Below are 25,494 nucleotides of genomic sequence, written 5' to 3'. Positions count from 1 at the left end.
GATAATAAGAAAAGCCATGTACGTCAACTGTATACATTTCTTTTACATACAAACAGGGCATAGTTAGTGATGCTCATGCTCAGAGAGATAAGGAGACACACTGGGTGAGGCTCCTCACACCCAGACCTGATAGCAGAGCGATGTAGGCCGAGAACAAGACTTTTAGAACAAGTTCACAATGTCCTACAAAATATCAGCCCGTACAACCAAGGGGACAAGCAAGGACCGACTGGAGCGCAACCAGAGTTAACACAAAAGACTTTACAGTGCTGAGGAACGCATACAGAACGAGTAGGCAGTCAATCCAGTGTTTCATGAGTGACGAGGAAATGTTGATCATAGTTTCCTTATGAATTTAAAGGCGTTTTAAATCGTTGAAGATTATGTTTTTGGCGACTGACAATGCACACAATACAATTCCAAATACATTAATAAAAATTGCTATTTTGTAAAACACACATTTTGAGGAAAAATACATATATTTATGTAGTGTAAAATCTGACATTTGAGAAAATTGATTTCGATCTTTTCACAGATATTTATGGAACATTTTCACTGAACTGTCAGCCTTTCGAAACTCCAGAAAATTAAACCAAATGAAGATGAGTGATGGTTAGATCTCCTTTAATGCACTACTCAACTGTTTATTTGATAATATTCTGGTTGTATTTTGTGTGCCACACTAAAGGACAAAAATGGTACTTACTGTGATAACCCTACCGTTATAAGCACTCAATTATTAATTTATTATAACAAATAGTCAACTAATAAATGAATTAGCTTGTTATTCACAAACGTTACTAACACTTTGTGTAAGCCGTACTTTCAACAAAGGCTTCAGTCACTCAGTATGTTACTTCATGACCTTGAATGGCGGCCAACTAAATAAAGTTGTCCATTGAATTACCCAATTTAAATCAGGACATGGTGTCACACTGGAGGACATGGTTTACACAAAATGTATCGAGTTACTATGCTTTTAGAAATACATTGATTCTTTTTTTTAAACCTCGGGTATAATTTTACAAGTGTTGAAAACACTATTTCATGCCTGACGGATTAATCACCATTCTTATGCTTTTCCCTTTAGAATAAGTTTTAGTTCATTGAACAAAGCTTGACACAGTCAGAACATTGGACAATTTTGAGATTTGGCTCGAAAAAATAAAAAAGCTGTTCCATGTAAAACAGACATATTTAACCCTTTGCGCATTTTAAGTGATGACAATCCTAATTTATTGTCATCTTGCGCATGTCAGCTCACATCAACAACCACCATATTCATCAGTAATGTGGATTTAATGACTAAGTGTGGCATTTAAAACCAGGAAAAGACAACACATATTGTATTACTATACCCAAAATCTAAGATGATATCTCGTCTCATATCATGATATTACCCAGCCCGAATGGAAAGTGTGCATAAAGGGCTCAAAATGTATGCTCAGGCACTTGACGATCTGCCGGTGAGACAGCCCTAAACCCTCACAGCCTTTGAAGGAACACACTTCCAAGTCCGTGAGTCCATAAGTGTTGACTTTGGGATCGTGCCATAGACCACAAATGGACCACTGACACTGGAACAGAATACAGTGGGTAATTCAATCAATTAGAAATGCTCTTTAGTCTGCTGCTACCAGTCCATCCACCAGCTGTCATGCTGCCGATTATATTTTTATGAAACTTGCGGTGAGGGTCCTTGCTCGGTTACAGTATTATCAAAACTGCACTGATTGAAATAGAGTTACAGATTATACTTTCCCAAGTTGTCTGATCAACACTAAACCAAATGACAACACTGTCAGTGCAGCACAAGCTGCACTGACTACAACAGGAAAGCCCTGCAGCGCATAGTGAACACAGCTGGAAGGATCATTGGTGCCTCACTCCCCTCCCTGCAGGACATATATGACACTCGCCTCACCCGCAAAGTGACCATGATTGTGCGTGACTCCAGCCACCCCTCACACACTCTCTTCAGCCTCCTGCCCTCTGGGAGAAGATACCGGCACCTCCGTGCTCGCACCACCAGACTCTCAAACAGCTTCGTCCACCAGGCTGTTAGGAAGCTGAACTCTCTGAAATCTCTCCCTCCTCTCTTTTAAGACTCCCCATGTCCAACTGCTGCTAAATACAGATTGATAGCTTTTTTGTTTTTTTCTCTTATTATATATATTTATTGTCTAAATGTTTTTTAATCTATTGCACTGTATTCACTTTACACGTTTATATGTTGGACTAGAGAGAAACGTCTTTTCAACTCCCGTGTATGTTGAGTACATTGTGGAATTTACAATAAAGCAAACTTTGAACTTTAAAATCTTAAAATGTTTTTTATATAATATTCAGAGCATTAATAGCCTTAGTACGATGTGACATTACGGTTATCACCTTCATAAAATGCTGATCAACATACATGTATGTGCTTCAGGGTTCAAGTCACATTCAACGGTCATACACTTCTTTGAATTCTAACAATAGCAGGGTAGGAACAATATCAAAATAGGATTCTCTCACACACTTGAATCTTTACAATGCAAAGAAAAATCCATTGAATGCTCATTTATAATTACTCGTTACACCAGGCCACACATGTGACCAAGCTAAATCATTGACCCTTTTGTCTAATGTAAAAAAAAAAAAAATGCACATAGACAGCCATTGAATTCAGCTATAACAGCAGCCACACACACAAAGAGGACTTTCCTCTGTAATCTGTGGCTGGTTGAGGGCTATAGTATCTTTCACACGGGACACATCCTCAACAAAGAGCTGATGTCGTCCTGAAAACGTGACCTGAACATCCCCTCACTGAGAATAAATGATCCTCTGGATACTGTTACAGTGGTTAACAAACTAATGCTGTGGGCCATGTACCGGTAGTTCAGTCCTTGCTATGTGAGAATCATATGGTGTGCCTTGTGTGCCTAACGCTGATGCATCTTACAGTAAGTGTATGCTAGTTAACAAGTAGCCTCTGTATGTTCTTTGATTTACTTTATTTTTAACATCTCTTATCATTTAGTATGCGTTACAATAAAATGAGTCCATTTTACCAATGGCCATTTGATCGTATGTATTGTAAGTTACTTATTTAGGTGGCTTTATTTTATTTTCCATGTAGACGCAAGGTTTGTTTCGGGTGGATGGGAGGTGATGGGGGGGCGAGAGAGGAAGGTAAAGGGAGACGAGGATTCTGCTGCTAGTGTAATCATATAAACCTTTACACAGCAGGGTATGGCACAGCATGACGGTGTAATCTTAGTCACAGGCTGCCAGCGGCAAACGGGGCCAAGAATCCAGTTCTGTGGCCCAGATCCCCTCACTGCGCTCGCTCTTGGCCCGACTTCTTGTGAGGTGATCCTCTGTCCACTTACTGAAAGTCAGAGTGACTAAGCTATTCTTGAGAAACTAGTTTTCAAATAACGACAACAAATTTGAAGACGCCGCCACTGGGTCTATGAAGTTACTTATTTTACTGTTTTGACATTTTATAGACAAGGCCATTGATCAAGTGATGGAGAAACTAATCAGCAGACTAATCCATAGTGAAAGAAGCTGTTCGGCGCTGCCGTAATGAGAGAAGATTTCACCAAACTGGATGTTAACTCTTGATCCACGTTCTTCATGGGTTGCTGGTAAGGAACACTCTTTCATCCAATATCCTTGTGTGGTTTTGGGAACAAACATACCATCTCATCTGAAAACAACTTTCTTCCTCCTCTTGCACAAAACACCTGTTCCACAAAGCCGGCGACGCTGCTTTCTTTTCAGGTGATCCACCGTCACACTAGTCCCCAAACAAAACATTAGTCACAGGTCGAAATAACCAAAAAGGCCCATCACCCAGACATCTGTGGCAGGCTTTTGATGCACGAATCATTGTGTCATCAACTTCCTCACGGAGTGGAAGCAACCTTACATCGAGCACCTGAACAGTCGGCAGCACTGGCACCACCAGATTTCAACAGCCACTACAGCCTTCCTCCTTTTACATCACAGCTGCACCTTTGGGGTCCTCTCTGTCAAATTCCACAACTCCCATCGGTCGTCCAGCACATATAACAAGGTGGCTGACGAGTCAGTTACAAAGTAGAAAATTGTTATGCTTTTATGCTGTTTTTTTGGCACAGCAGTACATATGTACTGCTGAGCAACAAGGAATTACTTGTATGCACAACTAATAAAACACATTATTGTCCTTTGCTAAACCCAAGCACTGAACAGTGAGAACCATCTCAATATAAGGTTAACCGACAGGACAAACTCAGTAACAATTGTGCTCACACAATGGTCCTCTTACCAGAATCCACACGGTGTAGATTCAACACACAGAGTAGAGTCAGATACATTCCTACAGTTGAATAGTTCACTGCTAAAAAATACAGTAGGGGTGGGCAATGTGATAATGTATCTTCTTTCAATGGAATCGTATCACGATGAATTCATGCATCATCATATCATGATACACAATTATGTTGTCTAAATTGATAACAGCACATATACTCACTCAAATTTTGGAGAAAATCTGATGTATGGTAAAACATTTTGAGGGAATATAATTGAAGATTGCGGTTTGGTTTTAAATCACACTTTACATTAGCACTCAGTTCAATGCGATTAACCAACTGGAGTGTAACTGGCAACCTTCCAGTCACAAGCTTCTTCAACCTTTAAGCTTCATTACTGCACAATACAATAGTGCATACAGCTCAGGACAGGGCTCTCTCTGTATAGTGACGGTGGAAAACAGTGTGTAGAGGTCCACTTGGAAGACAAATGTTGGTGGAATCTATTTTTTCCACTACACTTTCACTTAATGGTTTAGGGCCAAAATACATCTCTGATCTGCTGCTACCTTATGAACCATCCCGACCCCTTAGGTCGTCTGGGACCGGTCTACTTTCTGTTCCCAGAGTCAGAACTAAACATGGAGAAGCAGCGTTCAGTTTTGCTGCTCCACATATCTGGAACAAAGTCCCAGAAAGCTGCAGGTCTGCTGAGACCCTCAGCTCATTTAAATCAAGATTGAAGACTTTTCTGTTTGCTGCTGCCTTTAATTGAACCACATTCAATTAATATATGAATCAATTTCCTGCATTTCTGCATTTTACTACTGAATTTTATTTCTTGCACTGTTTTTTAATGTTTTAATGAATGCTCTTAATTGTTTTTAAATCTCCTTTTCTTTTGCCTTGTGTTTTGATGCTTTTAATGGTTTTATGTGAAGCACTTTGAATTACCTTGTTGTTGAAATGTGCTATACAAATAAACTTGCCTTGCCTTGCCTAAACCTTTTGTTCATTTTGCACTTAAGTTCTTAATTAATTGAGAAAACACTCAGTGAACTTGATCCTCAAGGTTTCCAAAGCCAGCATGATGTAGGATGGACTCTACGGTAGCTCTAGAAAACCATTCAATGAATTAACGAAGACAACAAAAGCTCTGAATCCCCGAAATAATTTTAAATACAAGAAGTTACCCGTCTAATATAACAGTGTTTAGCTAAAGGGCTTTGATCGCTAACTGAACAGAGATCCCACACAATGTTTTATGGACAGTGATGTGCAAATGATGATCATCATCACGCTGGTATAAAAACACTTTATAGCTGCTAATGTCAGTATTGCTAGAAAAGGAGAAACAGAAAGGAAGGGACAAAATCAAAGCAACACTTGTAGCATAAAGAACAACTTTGTCGGCTCAAGCTACATTTATAATAGGGCTGTCCTCGATCAAAGAATCTCTTATGTCAACTAACACTCATGTCATTTTGCTGACCAATCGATTAGTTGATGTAAACAGATCTGTTGAACGGAGTCTCACACAAATGAATGTTGTGTATACCAGAGATGTGCTCATACGTTTCTTAGAAATAAGTCATTCAGCATGAAAAAGCATTAAAAAATGACTTATCGAAAAATTTAAAAAATCTTAGTTGACAAACCAATTAATTTACTGGGAATAAAAGGGGGTAGCCCTAATTTATAGCATAAAGAACAACTTTATTGAGGCCTTACTCAGTTTACCATGGGTTTATGGCCCAGATTATGAAAAGTATTGGTATCAAAATAAGTGTTATGCTTTATATTAAAACAACTATTTTTGTTCGCATGAACCTCGGAAGCAGGTGAAGTTGTGTCTCATATGTGAATAAATTGAGAAAAGCAGCGTCATGTTGACAACGAGCCACAAACTCATTAGATTGTTAGCAGACAGTCAAACGTTCTCTTTGTCATTAGGGGTTAATAAAGACTAACGCCATACTATGTATGCATTTCAACCTTTTTCATGTATATTTTCCTATGACAGTCGCGCATGCGCGCGAACGAACACACGCACACGTTTCCAGGACAACCCCATCATCATGAACCAATAAACCTTAATGGACAGATACGCTCCGGTATGCCAGTGAGAGCGGCCTGGTAGTTGTAGTTTAATAAAATGGTACAGAGCCATGTAGATTAGGGATGCGTGTTTATTCGCTCTATAATGTCTTTTATGTTTTAAAGACACAATAAAGCTCTCATATCTAGAACATTGAGACGTCTGGCCTCAGTCACCGTCATAAAGATAAGTAGCCTCATAGTTCCTGCGTGAAATGTGATTGCTTGTTGATTATTTGCTGTGTTTTGTCGTGCTAAAGAGGGATACGGTAAAGAGTGACTAATGGGCCTTGGGTTTCACGGTCACACTTCAGCATCAGCAGACAGGCGGTCACACCGGCCCACTGAGTTACTCGTTATCCGCTGCCAGCTCGAGAGCTCGAGAGCATAGACCATAGCATAGAGCCGGGGTTCTAAACGTCCCGCTTCCTAACGTCCACGTGTGTGCTGCGAGTGTCTCGTGGGATTTAAAATGGCAGGTTTTGTCCTTACCTGCTTGATTGCTTGATGAAAGAGAAGGAGCCCACTTCCCTTCTCGGTTTCGTCCGTTGGCTCCTTCCCGTGAGTTTGTGTTGTTGGCGGTGTGCGCACGAGGAGGAGGGGGGGTTAACGCTTGTAGCCGGAATATAACCCGAGCCGGAAGGAAGGACCGTAGTGGAGTCTTTGAGGTTCTTCCGAGACGAGCTCCTTCTGTTCCACCGACGGGGTTTTAAACAGGTCCTCTGCTCATGGAGGGATTTCGGCTTTCATAAAGCAACGGGGTTGACGTTCGTGATCACGCATGCCCACATCCACCGTGACGTTGAGCGCCTTCCCCTCTCTTCCTGTCATGGAGCGGCTCAGCCAATCAGAGGCGGCCTAGCGGTGACGCATCCCTCCCTCTGTGAAGATGCTCAGTGACAGCACCTTCAACATATTCTGTAATAGGCTGATAACCTTTCTTGCATAAACTGCGCTTTTTTTTCTTTTTTACCGTTGAACAGTTACTCAACCAGCACGTTCACCACCTCCTAAAATATTAAAATGAGGTACTTTCTGCTTGTCATCCACTGTGTTGTCTTCAGGCTGATGTATTCCACCACACCGCCATCTGATGGTTGTTTATTGGCCTACATTCACACACTTTGGTTCGGGTAGTTATCCTGACGTAACCCAGTTGGCAAAATGTTGGGTAACGGCTAAACCGCCATGTGGCAAACAGTTAGCTTTTTTTTCGGTATTTAAGTTCATATTGTTTTTTAAGAAAAAGGTTTTCGAATTTTTTGAGGTTTGCAGAAGTTGGCATTTTGATAACATGAGGTATCTGGTCCTGGTATTTGATACATGGCATCCATAATTAACATATATCAGGACCAAACCATCTACCCCAGATCCCCATAACCCAAACCGAGCATGATCTTACTAAAGTACATTTTCATTTAATACATAGGGAAATCCCTACTTTTATTCAAAGTGACAGCTCAAATGTAGTGGCAGCTCAAATGTAGTATGGCAATATGTATGTTGCAGTTGTTGTGCTTCGATGAAATGCAAGTTTGGAATATCAACAACCTGAGCACAATATTACCTGAAAAAAGAAGGGCACTGACATCTTTATTACTGTAAATTAATAAGATAATTTCCTCTCTGGGAAAATTGTGACTCATGAAATTGTAACTTGACTTTAATGAATGTTATGTAAACACACTGATTTTTATATATTTGGATTCAACTTGGTCGACTAGTAGGCGTAGACACATAATATGATTTGCAGAGTAACTGTAAGTACAAACCATCCCCCAGAAATCCCATGACACACCTTGTGGTACCTGAACTTTTGATCCTAGTAAAGTCATCAAAAGTCAAGTGCCAGAAAACAAGGAGCTGCATCAGCAAACTGTGTTGTCAAATTAAATAATTAAAGAAATGATTGTATCAGCAGGGGTTGCCTTTGTGATAGTGAATCAAAATCCTACTGACAGTTTTTGGGTTGTGTGTCTTCAATCAATCAACTAACACCCTGGCCTGCATGCATATAGGGACACTATCATGAATCTTTACAGAAGTAAAAAAGTTTTAAAGAAAATGTTTGACATTGTAGGAAATATGCTTTCACTCTTTATTGCCGTGAGTCACATTTTCATTGACACATGTGAAGGTGCATCTTTCCGCTTAGCTGAGCATAAAGACTGAAAAACAGGAGGAATCTGCCAGCCTGGCTCTGTCCAAACGTGCCCAAATTCACCAGCTCATTGAAAGCTCATTCAATGTATCTGAATTAAATTTTTCCCTCAGTTAAGTCATGCTGCTATAATAACAGCTGATGTCTCAGATAAGACTTAAAGCATAAACTAATTCCGTCAGCAGATGTTGGGATGCTGCCAGCTTCCAGCAACGTTTACACGCAGTCTGTTGACACGAGACACTGAAGTGGCGCCCACTGCAGGCTCCCTGCAACACTGCAGTCCTTTACTCCGTTTAGTTCCAGAGACAAGTCATACACAAATTTTAAAAAACTTATTTCACATCCCACACACACCATCCTGCTGCCCCAAATACAAACCAGTGCACTAAATGTGGATGAATCTGCAGTTGAAAATAGTCCCCAAAAATTGCACTATTTCCTCCTGTATGTTTGATAAAAAACTACAGTTTTGGGAAATACTGATGAAACTATACATTTGTGTTTTTAAAGATGGAACCAGTGGGATTGGAGCTGAGAGCCACAGCCAGGAAGTCAGACGGTATTTAGAGACGGACTAACACCTTGTTGGTTCTGAACCTGCTGACAAAAAGAAAAATATAGAATAACATCAAACTTATCTTTTAGATTTTACTCTTTGACAACTAAATATTACTTTCATTATGGATTCATCTGCTGATCATTTTCTCTATTAACTGATTCATCATTTGCTCTATGAAATTCATGAAGTCAAAGTTGATGAAATGAAATCTGTTGTTTTATTTACTTGACAGTCCAAAACCTAACGATATTCAGTTTAGTATAATTTGAAACTATTCATATTCATGAGGTGGAATTGAGTTTGGAGTTTTGACTTTTAATAAAATTAATTTTCTGTCAATTGATCAAGTACTGTTTTCAATAATTTACAATGTGTTTGTAATAATAGCTGCACTGCAGTAAGGTAGCTAAAGTCAGCCAAACAATGTACGATACTGGCAATAATTGAAAGGTTTTGCTCAAGGCAGACTCCACCTGTCAGCAGTCAATCACAGATAAGTCACATTAATTAACCTGCAGCAGTTTAGAAGTCTTCAAAGCACTGCTCTGTTTACGAGGCAAGTGAGCAGAGTTCAGTGTTTTTAATAAAACGTGATCTGTAACGTTATCTTCTCTGAAGTTTGTCACACACATTCTTTCTCCCCTCATAATTCTTCCTCCGGAATTTGTTGATCCTCTGACTTCTTCTCTGGAGCCATCACGAGGCTTACACTTAGTTTTTTTTACTGAAGAATCTCAACCACTATGTGATGGGGTTGCCATCCTTCATGTTCCCCTCGGGATGAACCGAACCGTTGCATAACTTTGTTGATCTTTTCATCTATAGCGCCATCAACAGGTCAACATTTTAGTGGGTACAATGCATTGGTTTATGCCATGCAGAAATAATGATATCAGCCTCAGATAATTAGCAGATGTTAGCATGCTAAGCATAATGAACATCCTCGAGCAAAGAAATTCTTAGTCGACAATTTGATAGAATCAACAGATCTGTAAAACGTTAACTCTTGTGTTTACCAGATAGTGCTCATAAGTTTCTTGGAAATAAGTCATTCAGCATGAAAAAAAGCATATAAAAAGACTAATTGGCGATAGAAATATTTGTCGACTCCGATTAGCTGACCAATCGACTATCAGGGTGCAGCCTGAATATAATCCATCATAAATCTTCAATGCAACTACTCCCATAAATGTCACTCTAGTCAGGTAACATGATGTTTGGACACCCACAGTGTTTGCTGCTTCATCTGAACGCAGGATGCAGTGAGAGGACACATTGAAGAGGAGAAGTCGCAGCTGTCGACAGCGTCTTTAATTAAACCGACATCACAAAGGTCCTACTGTACTGTACATAATACTGTGGCACTTAAGAGTCAGCATGCTCGTAGGTACTGAGGAACCCAGATAAAGCCTTAATTCAGCACAGGAACACACTTTTTAACTGTCCCCTTGTTTTCTTCACAGTACCGTACGGACTCACTTTTACAATCCGACCAGCTAAATGTATGATCTTCCGAAATATGAATAAAAAAAGGGAGAAATATTTGATTAATCTGTGAAGAACTGCTCGTAAACATGATGTTAAACAGAGACTTCTAAAACAAATATTCACTTCTGGTCCCATTCCATCAACCAGTGCAGCACAGATGAGACCAGTACAAGGTGATGTACAACTATTAACTATACATATATACATACACACCAGCGGTGTATCAGGCGCAGGTATCTACAGTGCCTTTACTTCAGGCGCATATAATACATAGTCATAATACTATAGTGCAAGCTAATTCCACATCACATATTTGATGACAACCATGCTTTAAGTTCATTTCTCTTTTTTTTCTCCTGTGTGTGTGTGTGTGTGTGTGTGTGTGTGTGTATGTGTGTGTGTGTGTGTGTGTGTGTGTGTGTGTGTGTGTGTGTGTGTGTGTGTGTGTGTGTGTGTGTGTGTGTGTGTGTGTGTGTGTGTGAGAAAGAGACTTGGTGTATTAGTGTTCAAGCTAATATCCTCGTGTGCTCAGGACCGAGGATTATTGTAAACTTCTTCATTCCTTGTTGGTTGTTATTTTTGTGTGAGACAAGAAGCTCTTCTGTTTCTTCATTTGAGGACAAACAAAAACCACACTGGACAGACGGGGATTTTTCTTTTACCCAGGAAGCTCTTCCCTTCTTCTGTCTGTAGCAGTCCTTTTTAGTCCAAAAGCAGTTGCAAGATACAACTAAAGGAGCGCAGCGAGAAATAGGAAAACAAAACAAAAACGTCTAGTTCCTGTGTTTTTACAGTACCTATGTTATTCGGCAGGATGAGTTTGAGGTGTGGGTGAGGTGGGTGAGCTGTGCTTGTGTGTGAGTTGTGAAAGTCGGGCTTCCTTATATCACATTTTCAAACAGCTGCATGGAGTTCATGATGTTCTCGTCCTGGAAAGACAAGAAGAAAAATATTTGTCACCATAAATCTGAAGACAACAAAAGTTCTGGTTGTTTTGTTTTACTATTTTAGACAAACGTCAAACAATTAACTCAATATTTGTCTGTTGTGTCTAGTTGTCCAAAAACATAGGAAGATATCAGGTCCAGCTTTTTCTGGCTGCTGGTAGTTTGTAGTGTATTGTTTGTGTTGTATAATGTTTTAACAGTTTTTGTATAAAGCTGTATGACAGTAAAAGTGTAAACAAAAAAATGAATCTGCAATTTATTGTAGACAGTTTGAATTGAAGATAATAGAGAGCAGTAGAAAACAACTTTGAGTCCTTAAGCGCCTCCATGTGCACTATTCTTGTCAATTATATGGCATGTTACATTTTTTTATCTCTTTGTTAATATTAATTTATATTGTTGAAAAATGTGCTAGTTTTAAGTTTTTGTCAATTCCTCTTCAAGAGAAGCTGAATTATTTTCTTTTTGTTATCCCTTTGGTTCTTATTGATTGAGGCATGTTAGAACAGCTGCAACGTTGCAGCAGATTTATGGGCCAATATTTGAGTTTGGGGTCAATGACATGGCTAGATCATCTCACAAGCAAAAACAAGTTTTTCCCTCACTGGCAATGTTTCCAACACGTGTTGAGACCTATGCCCACGCTTACCCAATTAACATTTTACAGCTTTTGGAGCTGTGAAAGCATGTCTCTGTGATTCAGTTGCAGTCTGGGAGAAGTGGACTTCAGGCAGAAACAAACAGTAGTGGTGAACTGTAGATCCACACTGTGTGCGATTGACTTATCTGAGCTCAAAGAAGCAAATAAAAGCTACATCATGTGGCCCGAACCGAAAAATGTAATTTGATATTGTGAAATTACACTTTTTTTGATATGCCATGGTTCATTTTCTAGAAGGAATTAAGAAAATCCTAATGGGCACGCCATATTAAATTCTGGCTTAAATTAACAATATTTGAGTATTTATTGGGGGAACTTCTCCTTTAACAATAAAAAACAAACACAGATGGAGACTTATTCTTAAGAAAGTCAAACACTGAACCTAACTGCAGCAGTGTTGAAGATGAAAAAAAAGTTTTGAATTAATGATGGAATATATGTCAACATGAAGGAGTAGAATGTGCATCATTTATAGCTTGAGGCGTTTTCGTAACTTTTTCAGTCTTTAAACTACTTTTTCGTTTGTAATTTAGGCATTTACCATCCCTTCTATCCATATAGAAGGAGAGTAGAATAATGAGGTTGGATCATTCTCAACCACCAAAACTACCAACAACTAATGGCTTTTGTGCTGTTCCTCCTTTTCTTACTCTTCTTCCTTCTTTGAATGTTGGTTTGAGCAACATTATTTTGGGCAATGAAAGGTTTAAAAGGAAGATTAATAAAACAAAATAGATCTGAAAATTTAGAGCAGCTGATAACAAGGGGTAGAAGTATCAGAGCTTTATTCTGACAATTATATGAGCCCCTGAGATTGTCTAGAAATACTGCATGAAAGTCAACTTAAGAAATGGAAATTAGGTTTCCCGTTGGTTTGAAAATCATTGTCCAGATAGTATTAATTTAACAACACAGTGATCGTGTGAATAAAAGGTTGGCAGGAAATAGAGTTAAAGAGGTTTAAAAACAAACTACTGTTATGAAAGGAGGGAGGACTCTCAGAAGTAAATGTTGACAAGGGTGCTTAATAGAACCCATAGTCTTGTAAAGAACCCCTGAAAAACCCTTGCTTTAAAAGAGGGTTCTTCAGAAGCAGATGGTTCTGGGTCGAACTTTAGCCCTTCAGGAAGAACCCTTTCGGAACCCTTATTTCTAAGAGTGCATGATTCAGGAGGAAGTCTGGGAAAATTAGGTATTTCTTCAAAACATGAGTGAAGCTTTTCCGTCTGTGTAAATGTGGATAATCTCAGCAATAATACATCATGTATTACAATAACAGAAAGAGACGCGATCAGGACCTGAGTTGTTTTGTTCTTTGTCCCCTTTCATGTACAAAATGTCCAGACACGTCTGAATGGAAATAAAATCAGCTTATCCTGATCCTGAACCCTGACCTGTAGTACAGTATTTGTGTTGATGAGTAACTTTCATTTAGTTCTTGATGTCTGTGTGTCTGTTTGTGTGTGGGACAGGGTGAAAGAGTCACCTTCTGACAGGTCTCAATGAACTCTTCAATGGTCACCACACCATCTCGGTTTTTATCCATTTTCTGTTGAAAAAATACAGGAGAAAAAAAAACAGAGAGAAAGGAAACATTAGAGATCATTTACAAAATCTTACGTCAGTAAAGGCTTCAGTAAAATCACAAACGTATTAGTATACAAATATAGTTAAAGTACCAAAAGTAAAAGTAGTCATTATGCAGAATGGCCTATTTCAGAATAATGTATATCATATTATTGGATTAAAATTAGTGATGAACTAATATGTACATCGCTTAAATGTTTCATCTGGTGAAGGTGTGGCTAATTTAACCTAATCTATATACTGCTGGGCTTAATCCATAATAATCCATCACAATGTATATGTTGATTTATATTATGTATTAATTAATAATGTAAATCTTCAAAGTAACTTGTAACCAAAGTTGTCAAATAAAAGCAAAAAGTACAATATTTGCCGCCAAAATCGAGTGGAGTATTAAGTGTCATAAAATGGGAACACTCCAGTTAAATACAAGTACCTCAAAACTGTACTTGAGTACAGCACTTGAGTTAATGTACGTAGTTACATTCTATCACAGTGTGCTTGTGTGTTTTGGACTTGTGTGCATTCAGAACCTGGAAGAACTTGTCCACGTGTTCAGCGGGCGCTTCGTCTCGCACACAGGGGTAGGTGTACCTCCCCATCATGTCGTAGATTGACGTCATAATCGCCAGCATCTCCTGAAGAGAAGAGGACGGAAGCAAAGCGAAAGAGTTACCTCAACTATCTATTTACAACGCTCTTAGCTGCACTATATGCCAACGAAAGACAAGATTAAACACGGGATCGCCCATGAATCATGTCACACACGTCTTTGGTGATGCAGCCGTCCTTATTGATGTCGTAGAGGTTGAAGGCCCAGTTGAGCTTCTCAGTGACCGAACCTCTGAGCAACACCGACAGGCCGATGACAAAGTCCTCAAAGCTGATTGAGCCGTTTCTGTCGATGTCGAATGCGTTGAACAGGAAGTGAGCGTACGTGGTTGCATCTGTGCACAAAAGGAGGCGAGGTGATAGATTTAGTCTGCTGCATCTGCCGCTTCTCAATGTCGACACATTTGTCCTAAGAGCTGCTTGGAAATACAGCCCTTCATTAAAAACACCGGTGTAAAGTAAAATGTATCTATTTTGAGGTACTTTAGCTGAGTATTTCCATGTCACTTTATACTTTTATATCTCACTAAATTTATAATAATAAAGGCAGATGACAAAGTCCTCAAAGCGGATAAATAATATTCATACATCAAAATTAAAGGAGGCATACTACAATACTTTTACTTCTGATACTTTTGAGTCATTTTTTGCTGAGAGAATGAAATATTTTCACCTGTAACAGAGTATTTTTGTATTGATGTATTATTATCTTATACTTAACTAAGTATCTGGATACTTCTTCCATGACTGGCATGGTCATTTTGTCCTATTTTGGATGTATCATTTCAAACATTTTTTAACGGCAAATCTCGCAAAAAAAACAATGAAATCAAACTGGGGACATGGAAAAATTAAAGATAATATTTCAGATAATTTCGGTGCAGTCCCTAACAAGGAAGGACAAGAGAGGAGAGATTGTTTTAATGTCTAACCTCCTTGGGGAAAGAACTGAGAATAGATGGTCTTGAATGTCTCCTCATCAACCATCCCACTGGGACACTCCTGCTCAAGAGAAGAAGGGAAAAAGCAGAAACATAGAATATAATTCAAGTCTATATAAAGCATAGTAACGGCAGTAATGCAACGAAAACCGTCTTTGCAGCTGGACGTACATTCTTAAAGCCTCGATAGAGGGACTGGAGCTCCTTCCTGGTGAACTTGGTCTGAGCCTGCAGCTGGTCCAGACCCTCCGGCTGGTGACGCACCGTCGACAGCTCCAGGTCACTGTCGCTGCTGTCTGTGGGGGAGAGAGACAGACAGAGCAGGGAATGGAGACAGACAGGAAGAGATGCAGTGGGAGAGGAAGACGAAGAGGAAAAAGAGGGAGGATGCGGCAGACATTAAGTATGTGGATGCAGGTCGTCATTTGGGGAACGGGGGGGGGGGTCACACATTCAACAGGGAGGTGTTTGTTGTAGAGCAGGTGGGGAAAAAGTGCAATTTTAAGAGATAGATTTAGCAAAAAACTGTAGAGGAGCAAAATGCAGGCAAAAAAAAGGAGGGGAGGTACTTTCTTTGTACGGAAATGTCACCAAACAAGTATCATTTTACTCTGTTCATGTAAAAATTTAAATGAAGGACACTGTAGAAAATCTGAATTTGAGAAATTCAATCAAAGAGTAAATCACATTATTGATACCAGTTGACACACACTAAGAGAAAGCACTGCAGGACTGGGAAAAGTAAAAAAAACAAAACAAAAGGAAGGGAGGGAAGTTGGGTTGGGTATACACTGGTACTATACTCACCATCTTTAGACAGAGAGAACAAAGGAGGAGGAAGGAGGGGGTGATGCCATCAAGATGGAGGGAAAGAGAGTAAACAGAGAATAAGAAAACAAGCCAGATCAGACACAGAGGTTTTTAACGCTGAGCGGTCCAGAGGAAAAGAGACTCACGCTATATTCTGATAAAACATCCAGCAGAGCAGTGCGATATGATATTTCTGTGAAACATAAACCAAAACCACAGCCGAGGGAGCTGAAACCCTTGTGTAATATCGTATTGTTCATCAAAAAGAATAAGACAGAGACAGCAATATGCCATGAGCAATATGCCATGACCTAAAAGCAGTTTGCCATGGAACATTAAAGTTCATTATTGACCTTGAAAACAGCAGTTTGGCATAAAAATCTTATCTCAACTCAAGGTTGACCTTTCAACCAAATAGCAACTAGTAAGTCGACCTTGTGTTAAAATGTTCTTTGTCAAAATATTTACTTTCACTGAGATGATTTGTCTGTGGTGTAAATTGATTGATCATCATTTTTCTGCCAGTTTTTTTCTTTTTCCTCTCATCCCGTCAGTGTCAACTTGCATTTACATTTAACAGAGTGCTGATCTTCCGGGGTTGGCCTACAAAGATACGTCATCCTTGCAGCACTCTACACCACCGCTTTATCTGAGTTATCGTAATTACGAATTATACAACTTGTAAATACCATCCGTGTCAACTTCCAAGTTGTAACGACGACTGGGAAACACAGATTTTTCTGAACGCTCAGATATATCAGACTTAATTAAACAAATATGAACGTTTCACATCAGCCAAAGACCACAGTTCACTGTTATTAAACCCACATAATGGCCATGGTGTTAAATTGTCAATGCACTGTGTTTAAGTTCTCACACGACATACTTGCAAGTCATTCAGATGGAAATCTTTCCTATTTCTACCATTCATCCCAAAGTTCCAAACTTCTTACTACTTACTACTTACTACTTTGTGTTGGTTGCTTGCATACATCTGCAGCACCATTCAATGAGTAAGTATGTAAACAGGAAGTCACTGTAGCATCACAAGCTAGCATTACTTTCAAAAACTACAGTTTTAGAGGGGCTGAAGATGGGCCTACATCTATTGTTTACGCAGGTGTATCCATGTCTATATACACAGAGAGATGTGTTTCCAAGTTAACATCACTTGTATACAGTTAAGAAGGAGAGGGACATATATGATTATGCTAACCCAGCGGTTCCCAAACTTTTTAGGCCGCGCACCCCCTTCTACATCCCGACCGGGTTCGCAAACTGCCTATCTATGCCTTATTCTTAAAGTCAAAACAGTTTTTTACACAACAGCCTTTGAAAGGATCCCAGATAAACTCATCCTTTCATCATTTACAACTTCCCAGACTTGCATTACAAACAGCATTCACAAATATCCTACAAGTGGATAAAAAGTAAAACAAATGTAACTCCAGATTCCTCCTCCTCCTCCTCCTCCTCGTCATTGCCCCTCACCCAGGTTGTCTCACCGGTCTCAGTGATGTCGATCAGGCCCAGCAGGTGCATCAGTTTGAGGAACATGATTACCAGGCAGACGATGCCAACAGTCTGGAGTCCCTCCGTCTCCCACCTCACACTCATCTTCCCCTCTTCTTCTATCTTCCCCTCCACGGTCCTTCTCTTTCCTTTCCTCTTTTACATGGTTGGACTTGAACGAAACACCTTTTTTCTCTTTCAATCCATCTGTCTCTTTGGGTCTCACTCTGTCCGGTCTTCTTCTCTTTCCCCTCCTGTTTCTGGAACAGTGTCACTCACTCATCACTCCTTTTCTGCCACATGTTACTCTATTTAGCTCCCCCCTTCTACCTTTTTAATTGACTGGCGTTTTCTTCTCCCACCCCTGCTCTCTGCTGCTCTAATGGATCTTTCCATGTTCTCCACAACCAAGAGCAGCGTCTGATGGACCAACTCCTTTATTAAGGTCAGGTGAATCAGATTATTGCTGTAAAAAATATCACCAAAGAGAGAGAGATACAAAAAAAATCCCAGCCAAAAATCTGGACGACAGCGTTAATCCATGGGAAATCCAATCAGATAGAGAGGAAGCTCAAAAACATCACATCACACATGTAGGTTGTTTTGGCACCAGCAGTCAGTTGGTTTGGGAATCCTCCCATGAACATTATTCCTCTAGCTGGTGACAAAACTCGACTCGAAAAAACGACTTCCAAAATCCACCTCTGACTGAATGAGTGATGCTCTGCAGCTTCCTCGTCTCTTCCCTCCCTCTGTCTCACATCTTCTTTTCTGCTAATTAACCTGCAAACCCCCCAAGGAACTAGCTGCAATTCTACCCTTTTCATCAAAATAACGATATAAAAGACAACAAAGCACTAAATATCACAGCTTTTAGGGGACACAACTAACTAAAGACTGTAATATTGTTTTTTCTAAATGTGACACATTAGCCAGTTTGTCATTAAGGAGCCAGAGAAGGTGGTGAGAAAAGATGTCCTGGATCCCATTTTCCCAGTCAGCTCAGTGATCCACTTTCTAATTGTTCCCCGTGTCTCTCCTGGGGTCCCTAACACAGATTTGATACTGTGTCACACACTCACACTCCTGTAAGACATGTTCCCTCTAGTGGAGACCGATGAAACAACAGGGGACTGTGCAGCCACAGGACTTCAGGACGGGTGACATCATCCCAGATTCAGAAAAGTGATTCTTTCTCTCTTTATTTATTCACAACTGAGGTATTTTGTTTCGAGGATATGGGGTCCAATGGGACACAGAATTACCCTCTTGTTCAATATGTCAAGCGTTTTCCAAATCTCAGTCTGTACTAAAATAAGACAAGATAGAGGGATAGACTTCATCACGTCTAGTCTCATTTATAGAGACCTGATTTTTTGAAGAATATTGACTTTTTCAGCATGCAGGCCTGAAACATGAAAGTCCTTTTTTCAGTCCCGAGTTTTACCTGCAGATTTCTTGTCAGAATGTATACAGCCCCGACAAACTCAACCCATAAGGCAGGATCGACTGTGTGTGACCCGAGAGGCAAAAAAAAAACAGGGCAAAATAAGACTCATAATAATAATAACAATTATAATAATCTGAATCTGCAAGCATAGTACAGTAGCGTAACTTTGCACTTAAATACAGCTCTTGAGTAAATGTACTTAGTTACATTCCACCACTGGTTGAATGATCTATGCCTGACAGACATGGGAATGAGCAAACAAGTCACAAATAAACGTAAGAAACATTCACGTCTCTTTACAGTATATCGATGTTACTCATTCTGCACGAATGTGGAGTACAAATACCAGATGTCGGTACCAGAGAACCTCAGAATACTTCTCTAGGTCTTAGACAAGGCTACCTCTGGCATCAGATGTCTTCCCAAAATAGGACCAAGCTGGACTGAGCCCAAAATCGACATCCGAGCAGAGAGGACGGGACTGAAACAACAATCAAAGGGGCCGAGGGGTTGGTCAATGTGCGCATTTTCAAAAATCAAAGGATCTTTTCTTGAGTGCCGATGATATAAATAATGCAACAAATAAGCTCCCAGACCTGATTGGATTGCTGATTGATATAGGACATCTAATGCGCTGCTGATGCTAAATTTAGAAAAACTGGGTATACGTATCAAAGATCCTCTCCAGACATATTTATTACTTATAAAAATACTCTGCTCGAACAATTATTTATATTTTGAATGGGAGAGCACTTTTAATGCCTTTAATTCTCTTTTTTGATTGTGTTTATGTTCTTATGAAAGTTACATTCACTCAAAAAAAGGATATTGGGAGGTTGTTACATTTACTATCGTGTAACATGTATTTCGAACGATATTCATTCATGTTTCCAATGTGAACGTGATTCAGTCATGTAGGATTTGCATGAACTTCAAAAACGTAACATTTATTAGATCCATTCATGTTGCGATAAACTGAGACAATCGAGTATCTAGGCATGACCGCGAAAATCAAGACGAAGGCAGTCTTCTTCAGAAGAAGATTGTTGAGAAGAAGACACACCGTTGGCTTGCACATGGAAAAGGTAAGCAGAAATCCACCATCATCCGCCTAAATGCAAAATAATGTGTGCATAAATGTCTTCAGCTCTTAGCTAACTAGCTAGTTGTTCTGTTGAGGCTATTTGTTATTTTCGACCAAACTTAAAAAGCCAACAGTCCCCATGTGCACGGCTAGCTGTGCCGCGTTAGCGTTAGGTTGTCTCCTTTTTTGCAACTGTTGATAAAATTAGCTTATATACAGCTTTAATCAGCAATTAGCTTATATGCAGCTTTAAGTAGCAATTAGCTTATATGCAGCTTTAAGTAGCAATTGGCTTATATACAGTTTAATTAATCACTAGCATATTTGTAGTTTTAATAACCATTAGCTTATGCAGCTCTATTAACCACTTATACAGTGCTCACAACACAGCAGGGCCAGAGAGAAGCAGGAGGAAGGTTACGGATTTAACTGCGTCACAAGAAACAGGACGCCATCTTTAGAGAAGATAAGGAAGACACAATTCACAGTCAGATTCAAGCGAGGGACAACGCCCCAGCTGAGCCCGGCTTCTTCACACACTCATTTCTCAGGTCCTGTCGCATGCATCATCTCACTCACACTGATGGAAACCAACGCCTACTGGGAGGGGCCAAGGTGGATGGACATCCACGGCTTCCACCCAGGCGTAATAACGTAAAAACGTGCCACGCCTGCATCTTTGACTTTGACCAATGTGTATCAAGGGGTGGACCCCCTATATTAAGGTTCACGCTGATGTGTTCAAGCGTGTCTCATGGTGAATCTCTGCGAAGTTCAACCATTAGCACCCAAGCTTGTTTGATGGCTGGGCTGAATAACTCTGTTGATAAATAAATCTATTGCTTTGATATAACTATACGCCTCTGAGAGCTTCTGTTTCATTCTTAAATCCGCTCTAAGTGTGAAAGACAGCTTTATTTTCACAACACAACCTGCCTCATAACTTGCCATTGTGAACGGTAAGCTATTGTTAATGACGAGGTAACGTGTTAGCGACATATTATAAGGTGTTCACAACTAGCTAACAAATGTTAATGACGTTGGCATACTTCCTGTAGAGTTAAATTAGCGCGCTAACGTTAGCCGTGCGTTAGCCGGTTTTATCAGACTGTTCACACCAGTGATGCCCTGCAGGGTGATGTTGTTGACTTGTGTGCTGCAGACCTCAGTGTGGGTTTGACTTTCTCCCGCATGTGTAGATTCACTGTTCCTGTGTTAGCCTGCTTATGTTAGCCGTTTCTTACTGCTGCCGAACGCATCAGACGTAATACACTTGCCATTAGCTTTAAAAACGTGAAACTTTTATTTACCTTAGTAATGCTAGAATAACAACCACTGATCTCATGGTAACAGACAAGCCACTGGTAGGGCTTAGTCATTGAAGTAGCTCACCATGGCTCAGTGAAACAATTTAATATCAGGTAGTCATAATGTCTTTTAATTATGTGAATAAAGTTATTGATAGCTGTTTATACAGTAAAATTAACATGTGCAATAAAAATGGGATGTAATGCACATAAATGAAAAATGATTGCCCTTGTTAATTGTTTTGTCACAGAATTTCGAAAGCAGTCAAACGGCCATGGCAGAGACCGTCTTTGGAATCCTTGTCATTCGAAAAGAAGGTGCAGAGCCCAGTGATGACCCTGAGGATGTTGGAGTCATTCTGGAGGGGGTGGAAGTGCTAGATGAGTTGGAAAAGGTACCTTTTGCGGTGTCAATGTTGCTTGCGCTTGTGTATGCTCTCAACCTGAGCTACCTTCCAGAGCTCAAGTACACATTCGAAGCTCTGCAGAAGATCATGATGGAACTAAATGGAAACAAACTAGCCATAAAAGGACAAGCTCTCAAAACAACGCTTTTCCATTAGTTTGAGACTGCCCACTGATGGCTAAAGCAGATAAGAAACTTCTGTGTTTCTATGCTATTTTCTGTAATCCTGTGAGTTCACCAGGACATTAAACGACAAGTGCAGTAAGTTAGTAATTGCAAATGTTTAAAAGGAATGTTTTAAGAAGAATGTTTGAAATCTTTTAAGAAGAATGTTTGAAAGGTTTTAAGAGGAATGTGTTGTTTTTTTTTAGACCGCTTGTTTTTTTTCAAATGGATTAAGTACCAAGATCCACTATGTTGGCACTTTCAAAAATAAGTGAAGCAGTGTACTTTATTATTTTGAATGTATGTATGTCATAGAAAGTTGAAAAAACGTGTAATTTTGATATGTATGTTTGCAAGCAACTGGTTGTTAAAACATTATTCAGTGCCTCCTTTGAGAAATACAATTGTATTGCAACATCTCCCATTTGTCTTGTTATGTTTCCAGCCGGCTGTATATTTTGTTAAAACTTAAGTTTCAGTTCTGGGTCACGGTAAATGTTAAAAAAATGTTAACACTCTAAAGTTATTTTTAGAATTACCTTAGCTAAATCATGGAAAGTATTTCAACACGATTAAACGTGGAGTTGTCAGGTGCTTGTATGGGTCTATAGACCCATACAAGCACCTGACAGCTATCAATTACTTTATTCACATAATTAAATGAGACATGGACTGTTTTTCCTTGTCTTGCATTATAAAATGAATATATATTTGGGTTTTTGAAGAGAAAAATTTAATTTTCAGGGCATTTTTCACTATCTTTTTATGTCATTAAACCTCTCAAATTATCAGAAATAATTTCAGAGGACATGACCTCACTCAGTGTCTTTGGTGGAATCTCAGCCTGGAGCTAGAGGTCATTTGGCAAATATCTAACAGGCAAAAAACATCACGAAATGACTGCAGAACTGAATCAGTATACCACAGCGAGAGCCTAAAAAACAACTGTGATCACCGCTAAGCTAAAATGTATCGCAAGGCTGCGTTTAGAGTCTATTTCTGACCAAGGCCAGTCAAGAGCTCAATGTCTGGACCCTGAAAAGTACGACCATCATGAGTTATTTCTCAGCTGTTTTCCGACATGAAGACAGGTGAACATTTGGAGAGAGACAACAGATGTTAAATATCTGCTGCCAAACAAGTTAAAATGTTGATGAGATACTGAAGCTGCAGTCTCACGAGGAGGCGCTGGAATCAGGACTGAAGACGCATGATGAGAGCTTGGGAGGCTGCTGAGGGATGGCCGGTGTCCTTCAGGGTCCTGGAGGAGTACTCCAGGCTCCAAATTTAGGCGGCCTCAGAGAAAGCCTGTTCGATACTGCATGTATAATTGATGGGAAGTAATGCTAAACCGGGGTGTGGGCCCCGCCACAGTGGGAGGAGGAAGAGGAGGAGGAGGAAGGGGTGGGGGGTTGTTTTGGGTGGGTTTAAGATTGGAGCGATTGAGAGGAGTGATAAATTATGAAGGGACTTTACTGGTGTTTTTTTTGTTGTATTTATTACTTATGATGCAGAGCCATATGAGAAGCACTAATGTGCCGACTGGAGCCTTCCTGTAATTGTCTTGGCTCACTGACTCCGGGGCACTCTGACTGGCTGGCGTTCAGCCCAAAACTCTAATCAAAGGGAACTGCATCGCTCAGAGAGCAGCTTCTCATGTCTCTTTCACTGTCATGTACACCATCTACTGGCCCATGAAGGTTTTATGGTATATCTCTTAGCAGGCAAAAACAACAACACTAACCCATTAACCCACACTGATGCCATACATAGATTTGAAGATGGTCCATTACTTTCAAATATGAAAAAATTAATAAATAAATGCTAATGTAGCTGTAGCAAAATGTTTATTTTTTTCGTTATTACATAATAGAGAGCTGACAGGGAATAAGGGGTCGGAGCAGGGAGAGATGACGTGTGACGACATTGATGTTACATGATCAGCTTCATTTATTTCACATACAAAGGGACAATGTGAAAGGGTCGTTTTCAAATGTTGTCCCTTTGGCAAGATGTTAAATTAGCCATTAAAAGATTAAAACTAGGACACCCCATCTCTGTGTTATCTATTAGTTGTATTGTGTCTGTATTTCATGACTCCCTTCTGTCTTTTAGAGTGAAGCACTTTGTGGCGTATGACAGTGTAATATAAATACAGTTGACTTTACTTTACTATTAATATAGGAGGAATTGTCGAGAAAAAAATACTTGATCATAGTGGTGGAAGTACTCCCACCCCTTACCTTGATAAAACAATCAACACTAAAATATAAAAAGGCTTTGAATATTACTTAGGTAAAGAAAAGTATGTATTTTTATTATTAGTTTATTATCATCACTGATGCATTAACGTGTCGGCAAGATATTAGGGGTCTTAATAGGCTGCTGGTTAGTTCAATTCATAACCATGTGTAATAATTAAATTCAAACTAATTCGAGGATGTACACGGAAAACCTGTGTGGTCAGTTAGGGATGCAGTGGGCAATTCTTTTATTTAAAGTTAGCAAAAAATATATTCATATCATCATTATAAATTATACACCAGCTAAACTTAAAGAAAAGGTGACTCGTAGATAATTACTGTTGGAAGTAGAGGAAGGAACACTTTATCTTTCAGTTCATCACCAAATTTGGAAATAAAGCAACAATATGTTGTTGTTTTTTAACCAAATGTTCCAACAAGACTTACATGACTCGAGTTTAAAGGTTGTCACTTTCACTTCACCTCTCTATTTAGCATGTATAAGCAGTATATAAACATTGAATAAATGTTTATATGGCTCTATAATATAGTTGTAAGCAGGTATAAGCGTTTTTTATTGTACTTGACTATAATTCATCCTAGTGTATAAAAAGATAAGGAATGACAACATAGTAAACTCAGTTGTCATTGTATAAAATGTGTCTTCATTGACTTACTTATTAATATTAATAAACACTTAACGACATCCTTGTAACTGCATATAATGACATTATAGTGTCTTGTAAACCTTTCATTGAATGTTTATTGCGTGTACAGTAAATGTTAAATAGGGGTGAGTCATCAGAGCCAGTAGAGGGGCCTCAAGTGGGCCCTTACCTTCAAATGAGGACATGGGCTCCAGGATGCCAAACTGCTTGAGAACTGCCATGAAAAGAATGAGGACCACGGCGATGGCAAACAGCTCCATGCCCTGGATCCCCATGACTTCAGGACAGGGGGAGCCCACTCAGGGCCAAGCCTGCACGAGAAGGCCTGGCCCCGGGGAGAGACGATGGGGGGGGGGCAGCAAGTGTTTTCAACAGAGGTGAGCCAAGAAGTGACAGGAATCAAGTCTGGTTGGTGGGTGACGGCATGGGTTTGTTTCCAGGCGCAGGAGGCAGCATGAGAACCAGGCCGGGGGGCTGGACGAAGGAGGCTCTTATGTCAACACT

General features: G+C 39.7%; 1 protein-coding gene across 1 annotated transcript; it reads right to left on the bottom strand.

Annotated features, from left to right (window-relative positions):
* Positions 1-10,475: 10,475 nt before the first annotated feature.
* kcnip3b (Kv channel interacting protein 3b, calsenilin) lies at positions 10,476-25,265 on the bottom strand (the record flags this gene model as incomplete). The annotated part of the gene is made up of 7 exons (XM_079270823.1): positions 10,476-11,526; positions 13,692-13,754; positions 14,326-14,430; positions 14,561-14,739; positions 15,337-15,406; positions 15,517-15,653; positions 25,160-25,265. 7 exons carry the CDS (start codon positions 25,263-25,265, stop codon positions 11,479-11,481), a joined length of 708 nt encoding a protein of 235 aa, XP_079126949.1. The 3' UTR covers positions 10,476-11,478.
* Positions 25,266-25,494: the final 229 nt, after the last annotated feature.

Source organism: Melanostigma gelatinosum (genome assembly GCF_949748355.1).
Source record: "Melanostigma gelatinosum genome assembly, chromosome: 6".
In the NCBI taxonomy this organism is placed as follows: Eukaryota; Metazoa; Chordata; class Actinopteri; order Perciformes; family Zoarcidae; genus Melanostigma; species Melanostigma gelatinosum.
This window is presented reverse-complemented; position numbering and strand designations above follow the sequence as displayed.